The 20390-nt window shown below is 40.3% G+C and overlaps 1 protein-coding gene across 4 annotated transcripts in view; it reads right to left on the bottom strand.

Annotated features, from left to right (window-relative positions):
- BABAM2 (BRISC and BRCA1 A complex member 2) overlaps nucleotides 1-20390 on the bottom strand; it is a 316065-nt gene that overhangs the window by 123219 nt on the left and 172456 nt on the right. For all 4 annotated transcript variants that reach the window (XM_081156557.1, XM_081156556.1, XM_081156555.1 and 1 more), the window contains one exon: nucleotides 18967-19076. In XM_081156557.1, the coding sequence (XP_081012683.1) occupies nucleotides 18967-19076 (110 nt within the window). The remainder of the gene's footprint in view (nucleotides 1-18966; nucleotides 19077-20390) is intronic.

Below are 20390 nucleotides of genomic sequence, written 5' to 3'. Positions count from 1 at the left end.
ATTCTGTTGTTTCATATATTCAGGGGTGTAAAGATAGGCTAACCAAATAGGTCAGTATAAAATAAAATAGCTAAGTGCATTTTTAAAATAGGTTCTTTAGCTAAACAGACTCCCTTTCTCTGAGTCCAGGGGTCAAGGCTCTTTTCCAGGGGGTTGCCAGGAGTCTCACCTTTGGATGAGTGGGGTTTTTCCAAGGGACTGGGAATATGACTTCCCATAGCAGGCACTTGATAAATGTTTGCTGAAGATGATGAAATACTTTTCTTTAGTTTTCTAAATTGCTCTGGAGAAACTTTTCCAGTCAAGATTAGAGAAACAGAAATTTTCCATACACAGAAAAATAACTGGGATATCATTCTTGTAAGGAAAAAAAGTATTTCAATTTTCTTTAAGTTAAAGTGCTATTTTCATTCTCACAGAAGCCTAAAAATTAGAGACCAATACATTTGTTTTCTAAAGAGAAATACATAATTCACTTTAAAGAAAAGTTGGCTATGAAAAAGATTTCTATCCAAGCGAACTGAATGGAGTGAATCATACCTCCCATTAAGTTCCACTTAAAAATTTGTAATATAGAAACAAATTTGGCCCAGAATACTTAAAACTCATTTAAGCAAAAGGTCTATATTGTTTCAATTAAAGTAAGAAGTAAATGTATTCCAAATAAGCCACAAAGTTAAAATTCCAAGTAAGTCTTAAAATTCCATGTCTGCTGTACTGGGAGTAGGCCTAAACTAAGATAAGTCTTATGTACTGCATGGTCCTTCAAGCTAATCCTGTAACCCTTTCCCTATTAAGATAAATACTACTTTCTAAAAGTCTTCTAAAATCACTAATTTTGTAAACTGAGTCCTGAGAGCTTATTTATAATCCTGGGGAAGACTGCTTAGTTACTAACTTCATGTTCTGTAAATAGTTTATGAAAAACTATAATTCTCAAATAGCTGTGACTGCTTGGTTTTGTACTCAGCAATGGGTACATAAATATAAATAATATATAGTTTCAAGAATCTTCCAATTAGTGGCAGAGATAGATAGGTAAAAAATTATTCAATGAGATAAGAACTATAGAGAATAAACAGCCATGTAGGCATACAAAAGAGAGCATTCTTAACTCTGGTAGAAGGGTACCAAGAAAGGTTTTGGAGAGGAGGTGATATTTGAGCTGAATCACGGAGGAGTAGAAATTAACTAGGAAGGTAAGATTACAGGCAAAGAAAATAGGAAATAACTTTTCTTATGTTCTCTCTTAACTCTGGGTACATATACTCAGAAAAATATATCTGTACTTGTCCCAAAATAAATTCATAAGCATAAGAAAGCTAATAACTGGCATAATGTCATAATCAAATTACTCTAATTTTCTTCTCAGATAGAAGGGGTAAAAGCAGCAAAGTGGCCTAAAGAATATGCATAAATATTTTGCCCAACATACAGGCACCTCATGTTATGAATTACCCATATATACAACAATTACTTTCACACTTCTTCCACCCCCTACCATCCAACAGAAAACCAGATGAACAGCAACTAAGCTGCTTATGGCCGGCAGCCCCACCTGGTGGTTAGTATGGGGAACTATGTGGTTAGTGTTTCTGTGCCTCCACCATACTTTTCCTTCCCCCACAGGGCAGAATGAATACACTCGGTTCCCGCACTGTTTCCACCTTTCTCCTATAGCTCCATATCTCCAGCACCTGGTCCTTAGTACACGAATATTTGTATTTTAGATTCCCAATAAATAGTGATAAAACTGAGCTGTTTTAAATAAGAAATAACTGACACGAGGATTTTGTACGGCCCATTCTGTTTTTCCCAAGCACCTTTACACTTATTGAGTACCTTTAGCTCAGTCACCTTAGTGGGAAGATGAAGACAATGCTGCATAGATCACCAGGGCTCTCATCCGCGTGCATTAAAATACGGTGTACTCTATAAGAAGGTGACCCCACTCCATCCATCAGCTGATGAATAAACGTCCTCTTCAAACTCTTAACCTGTCATGTTAGGAACCGGTCATTTTATTTGTAAGGCAAAGTCACCATAAATCACCCATAAGAGCAATGCTAGTTGTGCAGCTGAGCCAACGGAAGCTGAAGATGGTAAGAGTAAAGAATTATCTATTTCCACAGCTGTTCAAGTGCTTAAAACAACAAAACTCAAATATTCCATAAGTCGCCCAGTACCTTTCCTTGTTTCCTTATCCTTTAATTAAGTCTGCTTTTTCTAAAGTGTTGATCTTCAGGATTTATTCAATTTTACTTTTCTAGGATATTTAATTACATTGCAAGGGTATTTGCTCATAAAAGCAAAAGAGAGAGAAGGAAGGTGACAGGAAGAACACATAAAAAGCAAATGGGAGAAAATGTAAGGTAGTAATAGCGAGGAAATACCATAGGATCAAAAGCTGAGGCGAAAGAAAGAAAAATGGGAAAAGGGAAGAAAAATGGTGATAATGAAATAGGGTCTCAGAAAGACCCGAACTGATTCTTAGCTCTACGGTGTATTCATTTAATACACACTCCAACTCCCACAAGGAAAGACATACAACAGAACACACGAATGAAAGGACTCACAAACAGTAGAGAAGTGGTGACCAAGGGGCTCAGGGCAGGGGAAACGGGGAACGCTGGTAACAGGGGGCGAACATGCCGAGATGGGGAAGTATAACGTGGTGACTACAGCTGATCACACTGTGCTGCATAAACGCCTCCACTGAGAGTGAACTTATCTCCCACACCCAATGCTCCTGGCCATTTGGGGCGAGTCTTTTACTTAAGCTCTTCTAAAGTATCTTGTTCTGTAAAAAAGGGGGTCTGATGATACGATCTTTAAGGTCCTTTCTAAAAGGTTCTTCTTCTTCTTCTTCTCCTCCTCCTCCTCCTCATCCTCCTTCTTCTTTTTCGAACATTCTCTGACTTTATAAATGATTGAAAAAGAAAGGCGGCCAGGGAAAGGCAAGGCAGACAAAGAAGCCAGACGGAATATGGGGTTAGCAGCACAGAAATGCTAATAAGAAAAATGTTGGTGCTTTCCAGCTAAACCTCTCAAGTCACTAAAGGCATTAGTTAAAGTAACCAAAAATGATTGTTTTCACTCAAGATATACCCTGAAATGCCAAAGTCGCTACCACCTACCGCCACCACTCCCCCATCCCTAAAAAATCACAAATATTTCCTTTGAAATACTGCCACTTCTCCAAGCTGAAGGTGCCATTATCCAAGAGAAGCGTCTAAGCTAAACTTTCGTCTTCAGCTTCAGGTTTTAAATCTATAAAATGAGGAACTTAACACTGACCTCTCTTGCCCAGGGTGTTGCGTACTGTGTTTAATAAGGCACTTTAAGGCTTTCAGTTTAAAGACACTTGAGAAATACAAAGTATCATTATGTTGATTACTATTATTATAAGGCTCCGGAGCTCAGACCAACTAGAGTTTAATGTCTAATGCACTAAGCAGTCCTCTATGACCCAGAGAGGGGATTTCTAAGCATCACGTGTAGGTCCGCTGCCCTGGTCTACCTCCAAGGTGCCACACACAATAGGTCTAAGAGGGCCCAGTGACTTGGGCTTTGATAACATTGTTGGACTCTAATCTTCTCGGAAATTCTCTTGAATAGCAGGGAAAATATTACCCAACTCATTCCTACGAGTATTCTTCACAGAATTCAAATCAAAGATAGACCAAAGTAAGGCCAAAACTCAATCATGAACTGAAAAAAATTAGGTAACAAATCCCAAATTAGTAAGTGCTGAGCCAACTTCAAGGCAGAGCTTCTCAAATTTTGTATACATACAACCACCCATGCAGCTTTTAAAACTCCAGATTTCTGAGCCCTCAAAATTCTGATTTGTAAGTGGAGGGCAGATTCAAGTAACCTTTGCTATTAACTTCCAAGGCTGGTGCAGGTGATCTTCTAACCATACTTTTGAGAAGCACTGCTTTGGGGTTCCAGGAGGCCATCCAATAAAAAGCAAAATTCTGACTCAACACATTCAACAGAGTTAGAGGTCCCAAAGTCAGCAACACAAAGTGGAACATACTAATTACTTTTAGTTTCAATTAGACAGCAACTTAAGTGGCTAGGATTTAAACTACTCATTCTAAAGTCAACCAAAAAAAAAAAAAAAGCTGAATTCAGAAACTGTTTCAAAATATGCAATACCAAGAAATCAACTATACAGGAACAGAATATGGCAGAAGAAACACCTTTTAGATAGCAAAAGTGATTGTTACACACTTTGCATTTTCAAATGCACCAACTAGCAGCTCAGAGAACAGGTGTGACAAGCAATGGACCAATTTAATGCCCATCAAAAGAAAAAGTATGAGCAAAGAAACCATTTGTGAATAAGCCTCTGTAAGGAGGAGCACCCAAGAAACAGGATCCAAAATCTTAATGTGTCTTTACATTCTTAAATGCTAAAGTCATGGGGGAGAAAAAACCAACTCCAAGTGAAATGTTATGAGGTGCTAATGTATCAAAGTGTTAACCACTAAGAATAACACACAAAACTGCTCAAGTTTTATTACAAAGACAAGTAGAGGTGGAAGAGAGATAGCTGAGTAAAGCAGAGAATGGCTCTGCAGAACAACAAAAGAGCTACACACTCCCATCCTCCTACAACTAAATTACAAACTGCACTGCTGGCGAGGAATAAATAAGCTTATAAACTTTATGTAAAACTCCTGTGTAGCCAAATCAACTGGATCTGTAATTAGAGTTCAAGTCCTTGTAGCTGGTGACTGTCCTATAAGACTGCTCGAACTGCACCTCTTCCACAAAGCCTTCCCTTCCTTACCCCAGCAAGAGAGGCTTACTAGTGATTACAATACAGGTTTTTGGTATCCTGGTATTATACTATTTTTACAAACCAAAAATACCGATATTTCTGTTGATGTAATAGCATGATTTCAGAGCGGGTGAGCAGTTCCCCAATTCACTAATCAAGAACTGTTTTACCCACAAATCTGATTAGAACATGACCTTCTGCAGCCTCCTACTCTCCTTAAAGGAGTCAGACCTCTAGGAGCTGTTAACATTAGGTTCCCTTTCAAAAACTCTTAATTGGCAAGGTCATTGAGTAACAAGACGTAAACTCCATCATTTTCACTGTGTTTTCTAAAGATTCTTTTCCTACTAATATGATATAGAAATTTCTATGGATGATAATAAAACTGCATTGCTGGGAGGGTCATTCAGTTCCCATGTTTTACAGGTGGAGGAACTGGGACCCAGAGAGCTGAGATGACTTACCAACCCAAGGTCACATGGCTAGAGGTAGAAACCAGAGCAGAACACAGTATTCCTGCCTTCTGGGCTGGTGCTGTTTCCCGAGTTCTTACTGCCTTTCCAAGAGAGAGGCACTGCTCTCTCCAAGAAGCTAAAGCTTGTAAACAACTGCTTAGCATGGGTGACGTCTAGGAACAGGCTCTCCCTTAGCAGCTACTAGAACACAGATTGCTCTCAGGTAGTTTACTTTAGTTCAATTAAGTTATAAGTTCAGACTTACATCACAGCACTTGTCAACAGATCTAGGGTCTTTAGAGGAAAAAGCAAGGAGTGAGTTAGCTCCTTTCTGGTGGCTGTCAGGAGAAAGAAATGGCTGTGCTCCAGCTCTCCTCCTTCCCACTGTATTACCATGTGTCAGAGGCATTCTTTTGTTTGTTACTATAACCCAAAAATGGCACTCTTTGCACAGAGGAAGGTGTGTGGGGTAGACAGAATATGAGCCTTAGAATCAGACAAGTCTAGATTTTAATATTCCCTCTACCTTCTACCTGCAGGGTAAGTCACTCAGCTTGTCTGAACTACCATTTCTGTACCTGTAAAATATAAAACATCATCTACTATGTAGAGTTTTTGCAAGGATGAAATGAGATTATATATTTAGAGCACCTAGTTCAGTGTCTAGTTCATATAGGCTCCTCAAAGAAATGAGTTCCTTCTCCCTTCTTCTGCTGTGATTGTTAGGATTTCAGACAAGCAATTTAACTAGTTAACCTCCCTTGTATAATGGAAGATAATATATGCTTCTGGTGAAATGATACTATATAAAATATGATTATTAACCATCAAGATTAATACCTAAAGGCATTAATTCACTATGTAAAATATGCAAAGGTACCAATTCACTGATAAATATGCTATGGCAGGGGCTTGTCCTAAGGTGCCAATTTGCTGAAGTAAGAGGGATGCTGCAGCCAAAGTGCCAAGAACCCTGACTAGGGCAGCCAGAGAGGGATGTGTAGTTCTCCACTAGAGATGTGTAGCACTGAAGTAAAAATCCGCAATGAGCAACACCAAGGACTGAGCAGAACTAAAGGAAGCAGCAACAGTGTAGAGTGCTGCAGTGCAAAGAGCAGAGAAGACGGGGCAGGAAGCCCTACATCCAGACCCGTGGGAGAGGTTGTGAGAGTTGGGCAAGTCCTTTAAATATTGACTTTAACTCTGGAAAACAGAGATGACAATACATGTCCTATCTAGCTTGCAAAGATAATAGTGGAGGATGCACTTATAAAGTAGGAAGTACAACATAAACATAAAATGAAATTATTGTTACTAGGCGAGCATACAAAGATAGGAAATAAAATCAGGTAGCCCTGAAGGGTGATGACATGATAGAAGGACAGAAGCCATCACCCTAACTAACCAGGAGGGCACCAAGTGAAGATTCCAAGGAATTATCACACAAGGCTCAGGACTCCATATTCAGTGTTCTGCAGGTCGATTGTAACCTGCCACGACAAGGGACAGGGCAGTAATGAACAGGCACAATAAATATTTAAGTTATACTCAGCTTAACTTCAAGAAAGACTATAAAAACAAACAGCAATAATGCTGTTACCATTCCTGACTTTAACCAGTACACTGGGCCTACTGTTCTCTGAATTCCTTAATACGAGAACCTAGATGGCAGGGTAATAAGCTTTTGTGGACAGGCCCCATGTCCCGTTTCCACAGGTTGGCTTTCCCTGGGTGACACAGGGTCCACACAGACTTAGAGGGACAATCCTTTATTGCAAGGGCACTTGGTAACAGAAGACAGACAGGAAAGCACTCCATCCGCTCTGCAGTCACTCAGGCTCTACTTCTGGCGCTGGGATGTCGAGTGGGTTTCATGGGCAGGAGGGGCAAGCTGCTCAGCACTGTTCCAAATACCAATCCGGAGCCAAGCAGCAGCTCAGCTGTTGTTTGCCCTGCCCTATACTTGTACAGAGATGATGCCTGGGCGTGGGGGCCTCTTGGTATAGGGACTTCTGCTGGGTGAACAGAGCGGGCCCCATCTGCCGTGGCTGGATCCCTGCTGGCTCCCTGTCATCCCCCAGCAAGGCAGGCTGCACAACCGACAGCCACTGAAGAAAAAAGAAAGGTTTGGGTTCTGTCCCTCCAAATGTGGTGGCATACATGGCAGGCACTATGCCTTGATGGAATCCTTCAGTACATCCAGTTTCCTTGGTAACCTAACTATGTACTGAATGGTTTCCATGGCAAAACATATCCTAGAGTCCAAACAATCAACATACACATACAATCTGAAACGTAACTTATTAGTGGGGAGCTGCCCACACTTGAAAAAATTAGTAAGCTTAAAAAACAGTCCTGATAACCTGATGGTGACTCCAAAGCAGATGTCTTGGTGAAGCCTGATTCCAAAGGCACCATATCAGGGAAGGGCAAGGGAAAGGGAGAATCACACCTAAAGTGTGCCAGCCCGAGAGAGCTGCGCGACACTGTCTCCACAGCATCCTATGTTCCAAGACATAAGATCCTGAGATGAAATAGGCCGGACGACCACAGAATACAAGGAAAGCACTTCTGGGATTCCTAGAAATCTTTTCTCAGAACAGGAATAGGGATCTCAAATGGCCTAATGAGGTGTTCAGTGTATGATCTGGAACTCAAAGTAAAAGCAGTTACTACTTTCTTGCCCAGCTGGGGTGACAGCACCCCCTCAGTGGTCTGCGCCCACCTCCCCAGTGAAGCATTAGGTAGCATATATATTATTATAGGTAATGAATCCTTAAAAGCTTTCAAAATACTTTTCTTTGGCTTTAACACACGTATTAGATTGGTTATATTAAACTCTGACAAAGCTGAAGTTAGGAAAAACATACTAGGTCAGAGGAGAACAGGAAAGTGTTATCACCCTCTGGTCATAAACTCCTTTTCTCACAGAAACATGGCTATAAAAATCTGTTCCAGGATGAAAACTCAGCACGAAAGGACCCAATGTTACATTATACTTTTTAAAGACTGGGGTGGAGTAAGAAGGGAGGGAGGGGTTACCAAGGGGGAAGGGAAAGTTCTTGCTTGTAGTGAGGAAAAAAGGTTGTCAAGAAAATAAATTTTCCACTCATGTATAACTTCTTCAACTTAATGGGTTTGTTTAGCTGAAATTTGGCAAGGTAGCAGATTTTAGTCTTTTTCAAGAATGGTCTCCCTTTTGTTGAAGCTGTCTATAAAAGATAATGTTCACAGACAGGCTATTCATTCCCTGTTATGGTCCTATTTAGAATATTATGTTAACTCATTACTTGTTTGTTTTAAACTGAAGGCTTCTCCACTCATTAAACTCATTAATGCTACTGGTAAAAGACAGAGTTCTGAATTTTAACAAGTAAAGAAAAACTGTAATATACTTATTAGCCCTGATTATGGGAATCAAAATCAGACATACCAGAATCGAATAATAGGTTCTTTGATGCAAGTTCACACAGTAAAATCTGGCAACATTGGTGTTAGACCTTCCCCCCAACAACAGTGTAAGGGGCTCCACTTTATACACTGAGGGCCTCAGTCATGACCTCCACACACCAAACGCGTGTAACCAGGAACCATGCCATTACTTGGGTAAGAAATAACTACCCTCTGAAACCACGTATGGACATAACACTTTTTAAGGAGAAGATGAGGTAGAACAACTTTATTTTTAAAACCTGCCCACACCCATACTCTGCTCTAAAAACTAAGTAAAATATGTTATATTAATGTAATAGACCAATTCACAGATCACTGTGTAGCTAGAAACACACTGAGAAACATGAAAAACTAGTGGAACATCTGAGAGCCAGGAGCCCTAGAAAAGGGAGTGCTGTGAACCACATGAGCTTCATGGAGGTCAAGGCCCAAACACGGGGAAAGTACCAAAGTGTTAGTTTCAATACCCAAGTTCCTCTGTCTCCACCATGAGCTAAATTAAGAAACCTAGGTGTTTTTGTTGGGCAGAGAGGAGTCAAAGTGGCAGAGCTCTTCATGGGTCTGTCTTTCCACTATGAGACAAAACAATAAGTTTAAAACTGCTTCCTAACATACTAATTATGTTAGCTATTTTGAGAGTAAGAAAGTTAAAATGTGCTTTTACTTAAACAAATATCAATAAATATAAACAACAGAATTCTTGGGAAAATGGTCATTCATTACACATCCTTTATAACAAATGTTCCCAATCTATTGGCTTCATGGCACTATAGGGCCTTAGACTTGATATAACAGGTTTACTAATTTATTAGACACTACGCATCTAAGCACCCACACATCTACATGTATATACACAAGTATATATCCACATATCCACATATATACAGCACATAAAAGTATATATATTTATCCATTTCTCAAATACATATACACACACTGTTGTAATTAATAAAATACAAGTTCATTTAAAGGGCATTTGATACATCATTTATTAACATAAAATGTTAACATGTATCACTTCTATCTGTTTTGGTCTGTGAAATGTTTTTTAAATTTCTTTTTTACCCACTATAAAATTCATTCTTTGTGATGTGTAGTTCTAAAGGTTTTGATAAGTGTGTAAAGTTGTGTCTCTACCACCACAATCATGATACAGAACAATTCCATCATCCTAAAAAATACCTCTGTGCTGCCTCTTTGTGGTCAAGCCTCCCTTCCACACTCATGAAAAGGTTTTGACAATGAAAATAGGTCCTCGCACTTGAAAGGGGATGGGAGTAACTGCCTTATAGTGCTGATGACCATCTTCTCTATAAATTTATGCCACCACTTCTACACATTGGCTTCCACTTCCACCCAGTGTTTAACAAAAAGGATTAAAGGGGAAGGCACCTGAAACTATAGGATAGGAGGAAATAAAGACTTGGAGGAGTTCAGACTTCAAGACAGTATGAAGAAAATAATGATAAAACTTGATAATAGGCTAGATATAGGTAGTTTAAAAAAATGAATATGCCTGGTAGATACAGGGAGAAGCTCTGAGTTGAATAAAGCTGATGAGTGGTATTTATGAGGAGAGATAATGAACTTTGTTTTTAAGCAAGACAATGATGAGATCAGATTTGTTTTAGAAAGTCCATGCTGCCTGCAGTGTGGCAACTGGATGGAAGTGGGGAAAGAGTGGATGCAGAGACCAGCGAGAGTATTTCAATGGTCCAGTTGAGAGATGACAGTAGTTCAGATAAGTTATCTCAAAGAACTGAGGTTTACTAAAAACCACAAGAGGAAGAACAGAAGAGTTCCAACAGCTACACAGCAGAATATCACTAGAATATCACTGGGAGCACATTTACCATATCTCAGTGAATCCAGTAGAAGACTGGATCAAGACACAGTGCAAAAGAACATCTTGCAGCATGGCCAACTAGATAATCTAGAGCCCTCCCACTACAAAACACCTAAAAATGGTGGACAAAAAATTTTAAACAAATATAGTTACACTTCTAAAAAATTAAGAAAATACCTAACTCTGGTCCTACCACCTGTGGTTCGGGTGTCTGGCTTCTCAGAGAGGACAACGTAACATGCATTTTTCTCGCCTATCCAGCAAACTGGCACTTAGAATGTTTAAGCAAGGGAGTAACATGGATCGAGCTCTGCTTTCCAAAGATTAATCTGGCAAAGAGTAAGATACACAGAGGCTTGAAATACGGATGGGGAAAGGGTGAGGAGATGAATCTGAGATACCATGGAGGCAGAATCAACTGGCTGCTGTCTGGATATGGGAAACAATGGCAAGAGGAAGGTCAAAAAAAGGATGCCTAGGTTTCATGGCTGGAGTCACTGGGATGCTAAAGTCATCAGTAAAAATAAAGAACAATGGAGAAGAGCAGATTTGGGAGAACGGGAGATGGGCAGTGTTGGAAGATAATTTACACTTTAGATATTTAATGTGAAACTTCGGTGATTATTCTAGCATGAGATAATACAGAAGCCTAAAAATGCAGGATTGAAATCTAGAAAAGGATCCTTAAATGTGGTTTTTGAACTGGCTTCAGGGGAGGGTATGTTACTCTCGAAACTGTATATAAACTTATGTCTATACATTTTTCTGGGGGTAAACTCATGTCTCTCATCACACTTTCAAAGAGGTCTGTCTCAATTTGCTACTCCTTTAAGCATGATGTGTCAATCTTGGATACCTTTACTCCTTGGTATTCTGTAGTTTCAGCTGCTGTGTCCAGGTGTCAGTTTCTTTTTACTGAGCCTGTCTGAGATTCACTGTTACTTCCTGTTTCTGAGGGTTGGTACCTCCCAAAGATCTGAAACATTCCAGGCCGTTTTCTCTTCCACTTTATTTCTCTGTTCCTACCTATAACACAGCCTAATGTTTTTGTTAACTACCACTCTTCATTTCAGATCTCCCATTGAACGAACATTGACTGCATAAAACAGTAATGCTCAGTGTTCACAGCTTGGCTGTTGAGATACAGTGTTGTACTGAAAATCGTGAATTTCTCATCTTCATTACAGGAAAAAACCTGCACAAAACCCTTGAGATGTTTAGCAAAAAGGTGCTAGGCCTGACTTTTAAAATGAAAACACATAGTTTTAGCTAATCATTACGCTGTAGAGAGAAGAGCATTTAAGAGAAACAAGGCATAGAACTGCCCACAGACACAAAATAAATCTAAGAGCTTAAGGGTCAAACAAGTTTAAGAAACATGTACCAGTGAGATTTGAGTTATCACAGATGTACATACATCTTCTTTCTAAATGTATCTTTTCTGCCTAAAAAGAAAACTGGATTAAAAACATCAATATATCACTGACATAGGCGGCTAGGGAGGCAGGAGTTTTATACCAGAATGTTTCCAAAAATATGATATTTGGGGGCTGATTGATTTTCTCCCTCAACTAAATTCCGTTCTGGTTCTTTTTTGTAATGTTTCAAAGTGCAGGCTGAGCTCTTAATCTTTTGGGAGGCACAGGCAAGACAAAACGCCAAACTCACTAATGAAAACTTGCTGAACTTACTTTTCAGAATTCCATTCTAAGTCACGAAGAAGCCCTTTGGCCCTGCTCCCAGACTAGAAAACGAACAGCTCAAGTCCCTAGAGGCTAGCGCAGCTCGCTCCACTAAAACCAAGAACACACCTTCTCCTAACAGCTGGCCATCTCGGCATACCCAGAAGCATGTATTTATCAAGGGGGGGACCCTGTAGGACACAATATTTATTATAAGATTATCTCAGAGACTCAAGGAAATATGAGTGAGGCTACATTAAACCATGTTTACTATGATGTTCTATTACTTAAATCCTAACACAAAATTACCCCTGGAGATCTGGGGTCTCATTTCTTGAAACAATTTATGTAGGTTATAAAAGAAAGAAAAAAAGGGCACAAGAATTATCTTTTCTTTTAAATCTATCTGTGTTTAGTTATATAATTTTTCTAATTATTCTAGAAAATCTTTGAGCATCTAAAATGAAAATTTTCTATCCTGTTCAGATGTTGAATTTAAATAAAATCACAAAATACTGAATTTTCTCATTGCTTTAAAAAATCTATTTTATCTGTTTATCTGGATTTTAATATCTGTAATCTCATTAAATCTCACCCATAATTCTAAGTAGCACTATTTTAATTTGCAGCTCCCTCTACCCTTTCCCTAGGCCCTTTACTCAAGTTTCAGTTTGTCCCTGCCTTGGTGGATTACAGGCTATCCAAATGTCTGTGACCATGTAAGTGACCGTGTCTGTGCTGTAAAGGGAGGGAAAGGAATGCTGGAGAGGCCACAACAGGAGTAGACGAGAGGTCACACAAGGTCAAGATATTTACCACCTACAGGATTCAGCTGATAAACCACACCTATGAAATAAAGCTCCATCTCTCAGAAACAACCAGGAGTCTATATGGAAATAAGCCTGCTGGCTGGCCATAGGCACAGCAATGAGAAAGCACTCTGGAGGCCAGCTGCCTTTGCAGGCACAGGACCCAGCAGGTTCAAAGCTTTCTGCCCCATGGGGAAGACCAATCAGTGGGGGTGCGGCTGAGCTCAGACAGGGCCCAAAGGAGGAGATGGGGTGTGGCTCACTAGCCCTCAGCTGATGGAAACAGAGGCCAAGGGAAACAATATGACAATAGAGGCACAAACATAGGAGGGGAAAGTGCAATCTTGTTGGGGAAGCAGGTGGCAGTGGTCAAGAAAAGTTCTATGGAGGAGGTGGTGACTGAGATCAAAGAGGACAGACAGAACTCTGACAGATCCTATGGGGGAGGGAAATAAATCCAATGTTCTGGTATAAGATGCCCAAGCAAAGGTATGGAAGTGAAAAAAACACAAGGTGTGTCCACAGGAAATCACCAAAAACCTCAGTATGGCTGAACAACAGGAAACACACAGAACCCAGAATGGAGGAGAAAGATCAGTTAGGAGTGCAACAGAAAATACTCTGAATGCCAGATTGAGAGGCGTGTGCTAATTCAGCTTGTAACAGGAAGGCACTGACGATGCTGAGCGTGGAAAGACCATTACATGACCGGAAGTTACTTCAGGCAGATAATTCTGTGCTGGATAAACGAAACTAAGAAGAAGAGTTAAAAGGCCATGAGGAGACATGGCAACGGAACTAGGGAATGACAGTAGAAATGACAAGAATGAGAGATACTGTGGAGAGAGGGTTTCTAGTAAAATGACAGGTTCGCTAATGCCCTTGAGATGTGGCGCCTCGGCACCGAAGAAAATGAGCACCATGAATAAAACCAGGTTGTGAAGAAGAAACATTCGTTTATTGGAGGAATGATGAGTTTGGTTTCAGATGCTGTGAACTTGAAGTGTCACCTGAACACAAAGACAGACCCATCTATCAGGCAGCTAGAAAAGCAGATCTGGAGACAAGGAAAATGTTGGGATTAGAAATGGGATTTGGGGTCATTCACAACGAAGTAAGGCCACAAAAGAGCTCTAGGGATGGAAACGTGGGAAACATAATTCAGCATAATTTAATGGGTTGAAAAAGGAAGTAGAGGCAGCAAAGGAGACCAGGAAGGGTCTTAGAATTCCAGGTTATAGAAGCAAAGAGATGTATTATGAAACACATGCTAGGAATACTATCATGCGGATCAAATGGGATGGTAAAGTGAAAAGTGGTTTGAGCACTTCAAAGTACCAAACAAATGCATCTTTATTATGGTTACAGTAGTACATGCTCAATCTCTAGAAAAGTCACATTACAGTGGAAGAGCCAGGCTACCCAAATTCTTCCCAAGTCCCCTCCTCACCAATCACATGGAAATATGACCTCCTCCTCCCTTGAACTCTTACAGTGCTTAGTATTTAGTACACCACTAGCACTGCCAAACACGACAGTGGGACAGTGGGGACTCTCATATATATGCCTCCCTTGGCATAAACAATACCAAAATTTAAGATATATCCCCCTTTACAGAAGATGAAATGAGGCTCAAAAAGGTTAAGTATCTGGGTAAGACTGCCAGCCAACAAGTAGAGGAACAGAGGGCTTCTGATGCCAAGTCTCACTGTGCCTTTTCTACTAATACACAAGCTGGAACCTGCCATATTTGTTCTTATTTCCCTCACTGTATCATCAGCAAATTAAGGGCACAGCCATATCTCATTTATCTTGCTGTCCTCTGAAGCGCCCGGCAAAGGCCTTTTCTCACTGGGCTCAGTTACCGTGTTTTTGTTGGCTGAAAGGACAAATGCCCGTAGTATTTGCAGGCACATGGGCCTCACTAATGGTGAGCGCTTGTGGGCTGGTAAGATTGGAGGACTTACTTCTAAGGCAGACTGTGACTTAACAAAAAGTTCTAAAAACAAATTCTGTACTTGTGAAAGATGCCACCTGGTCTGCCTCAGGGCTGAAGTCCTCTTTTATGCACGGAGTGGGAACAGCACAGGGAGTAAGGAGCTGCTTTTCTTCAAACCACTCCCACAGCCCGCCTCATGCCAAGAAAGGGGCCCACACCTTTTGGCGAAGAGAGCAGTGCAGCCCATCTAACCTCTGGTGTCACAGCTGGCACTGCCAACAGTCTGGGGAGCAGAGGAAGGTAGGGAGTGCTTAGTACCAGCTCTGATGATAGAACCTTACAAGTCCAGCTTTTCTGCCAGGAAAAAAAAAGGCGACTGGTTTGGAAACTAGCATCTCCCCCCTCCCCTAATATTCAACCAATGTCAGTTTTGCATAACTAACCACTAGGTTTTGTTTGCATACCTCACCATTTTTTAAAAAAATGAACAGTAACTAATTCAATGGACAGATTTGGGTCCCTTGGAAAACAAATGTATAGAGCCTGAAATATGTGTATGTCATAAATGTCCCTGCATGAGAAGAATGGGAAGTTCTCAGAAGCATACACTTTGCAAGCCACATACAGGACCAGTGGGAGACAGGAAACAACATGCATTAAACACCATAAAGGTGAGCAGTCACGTGTTCCAGTGCTGCCAGGGAGCCGGACAACGATCCAGGACCCTGGGTAACACAGGAACTTCTAAAGCAGGATTGCATTTCAGAGCTTCATAAATTACAATACACTGTGGAGTTTTCCACCCAATGTCTCTGACAGATGTTCCTTTTGTGGGGATTGTCTAATTTGGAGACATTTGGTATCCACGTCCCTAGAAATCTTTAGGGTACAGCAAGTTGATCCCTTTTCCTACATGTGAAGGCAAGAGTCTAAAATAGCCATTTTCCTATTTCAGAGACTAGTTAATGTGAGCGTAACATCCTTGCCCACTGCATGGTCAAGCTGGGATAGACAGAGACTAGCCAGACTGAAATGGGGTATCTCCCAGGAGCAACATATCTTTCCAAGCCCACGGAGAGCAGATGGTGAGAACACAAACCTTCACTCACCAATTTCTAACTAATGTCAGATCAGGATATCGGTCTCACTTTGGCCTCTGCCTGTCAAATCCACAGCATGGGGCTTAGCACTTCCTAGAAAGAGCCACAGCAGAAGCCAAAAAGAGTACAAGCCTCAGCTGGGGCAAGCGTCTGGCATCGGCTTTGGGCGGGTCCACAAGGGATGCTTTTCTTATGACTCCTGAAAAAACTCTCCAAGTCTGAGTCTATAATCAATGCTTGGATAGCTAAGAGTTCACAGGACAGTATGAAACACAGAAAAGAAATGAGAGCTTAACACAATGCCAAAGACAGTACCAACCCTCTTCACTCAGTTCTTAATACCTTTCCCATGACCTTTGCCATACTGAATGGCATTACTCCCGTTCTAAACCCTGAACTCTGCAAGAGTTAACTAAAGATATTAATAACTTTAGCAAATATGTAAGCCCTTAGAAAGTCATATCACAATTTGACCACTTACCATTTTAACCTTTTGCTAAAACCTCATTTGTACAACTTCTGCTTAAGAATGCAAACACTTTTGGTAGGTTTTTTGGGGTGTGTTTTTTTTTTTGTATTACAAGTACAGTTCCACTAAGTGAATTTTCACTAACCAGGAAATATAATAGCTCTCAGTGCAGCATTTTCAAATCTTCTTGTGAGAATTACTTACTGACCTAGAATACTGCCAATCAGGCTATTAAAGGAACGGAAAGACTTGTTCCTTGCCCTTGAGTAGCTTGCAATTTAGTCAAAGATGAAAAAAATGCACATCACTGACTGAATCTATGGGGAGCAGATTATAACAGTGATGCAAATTTAGCATTATGAGTTCAGGGAAAGGCTAGGCTAATTGTGCCCATGGAAAATCGTTGGTAGAGATGGCATTTGAATGAGGCCTTAGAAATGTATATTTCAGCGGGAAGAGAGCATTAGAGGAGGGCATTTTGCATGGATGTAACGGCTTTAGCAAAAGCACAGAAGCAAGAGAGTCCAGGTGAATTAAGGAAACTTCAAGTGAGAGCATCTGGGTGCAGCACAGGCCACAGGAGGGAAAATAAGAAACTGGTCTGGAAAGACACGCTGTGGCCAGTTCTTAACATAAAATGGATGTGGAGGGAAATGTAGAAAGCTAAATTTTAGAAATAGGAAATAATTGTTAAAATATATCCTGTACTAATCATTTTTCACATCACATCTTAGATTTTTAGAGGGAGAGATATTTTATTAGCAAGCTTCCTTGCAAACTAGATGGAATAACTTCAAAGAAAAACACTGTGGGAGCTGGGAAAATTGTTGTTCAGAGCTGGCGAATTCTTACTGCAGCTTAACTGATATATTCTTCTTACCTACCTCCTGGGATTGTCTCATTAATGTCTCTCTTTCCACATCACCAAAATACCTTCTTAACTCATGTACATGCTGAGTGGCTACTCTACAATAGTATTTGCCCACTTATCTGCCATCCTCTCTTTTTCTGCCCCGCTCGTCCTGGAGCTAACCACTACTCGCTCATTCTTCTCTTACGAACAATACCAATAATAACAACATTAACAGCTACTACTTGCTGTCATGCCAGGCCCTGCAATTAATGAATGCTTTATGAAGAGTATTTAATATAATCCTCAAAACAACACTATGAAATAGGTATTATTATCCCTGTTTTACGGATGAGAAGACAAGTTCAAAGACGTTAAATGTCTTTGCAACTGGGAAGAGCAGAACCCCGGGTAAAGCCAGAGGTGCTCATTGCAGAACCTACTTGTTACCACCTCACTGTACTGCCTTTAACACCCTTTGACCTCTTGCGTTAGTATTTGAAATTAAAAATTTAAATATTCATGGAACTCCTGCTACTGTAAAATCCTGTCCTAGGTGCTCTCAGAGGGGTATAAATGAGAGAGAGCATGTGTATAGATTATCGATGCTCATAACTTTCCATATTTGAGTATAAACAGTGATACATCAGTGTGTAAGACAGCATGTCCACGATTCATGAACTAGAGCAACTAAGGTCAGGGGGGTGAAAATGGCTTAGTATGTGAACGCTAAATGGTGACTACATCTCACAGGCAGAAATTGGCCAACCCTGACTATGACTTACAGAGAATTTTAATTCTACACTTCTATAGAGTCTGCGAAAACTCTCTCTGCTGATGAAAAACCTGTCCTATCAAAAGTTCCCAAGCAAATTTGGTTACAATCTATTTTCAATGAACTTCAGCTTCCTTTGAAGTAAAATAAGCTACTACGGCATTTTAGCCCACAATAAGCACATTGTGAGCTAGTCCTTGTAAAATTCATTACCAATGAATAAAGTTATTTGGTTAAAACAAAGGTGATATCAAACTACTTGTACCATGTAGCCTGAATGACGTGTCAAATCAGAGAGAGCTACTTAGACAGAAAAATCATTCAGATGCATCATCCTTTTAAGATGTCTGCTTTCAGTATTACCTTTACTAACTTCTGAGTAAGCTGTTGCTTAATATTTCCAGGAGACTAGATTTCTACAAATAACTGTAATAGCTACAAATATATAAGAAATTGGGTAGGATATTCAGGGGTCCTCTTTAAGCTATAACCATATGTACCAGGGAACATTTAGAAGGAGTCACAATTTCAGATTCAGTCTGCCTACTCATCTCTCTCTACAAAGGTACAGTACTCACATCACAAATTACACAACCAAGACTCATCCAAAGACTGCAAATACTAACTGCAATTACTCTGCAATCTAAACTCCTAATACAACTCATTTCTAAGAAAACAAAAGTCAATAAAGAAAAATCATTTTAAGAATTCAAGAGTGGCAAAAGAATTAGCAAGACACATTTGGTTAACAAGGAGAAGCACCAGGCTACAGAAAATTAATGGCACTGATACTTACTGTTCAATTCGGGGTGACAGGTACAGCTTGGGGTACACCTGAGTGGCTTCGGTATCCTCAAAACTGACGGAAAGGAGGGCCACATCTTCTCCAGGGTCTTCATTTACATCCTTAAACAGGAAGTGAAAAAAAGTGTCATCAGCACCTGCTTTCATAACATCTTTTTGGTGCCGAACTCACAGTCCAGGTGTGAGTTAGGAGGTGTGAGTTATCTGGATTTGAATTTAGCAGCTCTGTACATCCTTTGCCATATACCTAGCCACTCCCGTAGAGGGGTGGCTTCCAAATTTTCTGACCAAAGTCTACCATGGTGAGGAAAAGACCCTCACCTATCTACTTGTTTCCACATCCCAAGAGGGGAAAGGTGTATCTGGTGGTAACAATTAGACAAAGACATAGTTAGCAAATTACAGTAAACATGTTTCTGGCAATATATATAATGGCTTATAATTTATATATGGCTTCTAATTTACTTTTTATAGAAAGAATGAGTTATAAATATGATGTATATCATAAGACAACAACAACAAAATTTAAAACACCCAGTAACTTTATTATACCTACCTTGATATTCTGAATAGAGTACTGAATTAGAATAAATTCTAGTAGCATGTGATTTTAATTTGTGAATACCAAATTTTAATAACCCTCAACAATTCCTTTTTAGTGGGTAATGGCTCTAAGTAAAATATAAATTTTTTAAAAACTTAATAGTCTTGCACATCTGTCACCCACAGGAACCTATATTTCTGGATTAATTCATAGGTCCCCAAGAGGGCTCAGCAGCCATCCTATGAGGGTCCCGACCTACACTTTAAGAATCACTGCCTGTGAACATTGAGGACCTCAGATAGGATGTCCTACCTTCTGTCTAAAACTAACACCTCTTCCCTTCTTTCCTGGTGTCCTGGGAGACTGTCATCACACTAACCCTGCTTAGCATTAACATTGTCAGTCTCCTTGCTCTGCTTTCCATTGTGCCCATAGGATGCACAAGTGTGGCATGTTTACAAAGGGACAAGGACCAGAGTCTCTCCCGTCTTAAAAAATAAAAAATAAAATCATACTTGTCTCTACACAAGCCCCTGGATCTTCTCTCATTTCTCTCCTCCTCTTCACAGACTGCTTAAAAGAATTGTCTACCCCCCCATCTCTACTCCCGCCCCTCCCACCTACCCCTTAGCCCTGCATATACGCCTTCGGACCCTACCAGTGCATCAAGACTGCCCACCGAGGCATCACTAAGCACAGCCGGTGCTTCTCTGTGCTTATTTCACTCGCTCTCTACACAGTATTTGACACGGATGATCTCGCTCCTCTCTTTTCTTGCTTCTAAGAAACAATACTCTCCTGGTCTTCTCCTTCTCCTGTCTCTTTAGCTACTTCCTCCTTCCTTTTCATTCCTTGTTTCTTAATTTCTCAAG

The sequence above is a fragment of the Miniopterus schreibersii genome (genome assembly GCF_964146895.1).
Source record: "Miniopterus schreibersii genome assembly, chromosome: 13".
Classification (NCBI taxonomy): domain Eukaryota; kingdom Metazoa; phylum Chordata; class Mammalia; order Chiroptera; family Miniopteridae; genus Miniopterus; species Miniopterus schreibersii.
Note: the sequence above shows the minus strand (reverse complement) of the source record. Positions and strands in the feature narration are given on the sequence as shown.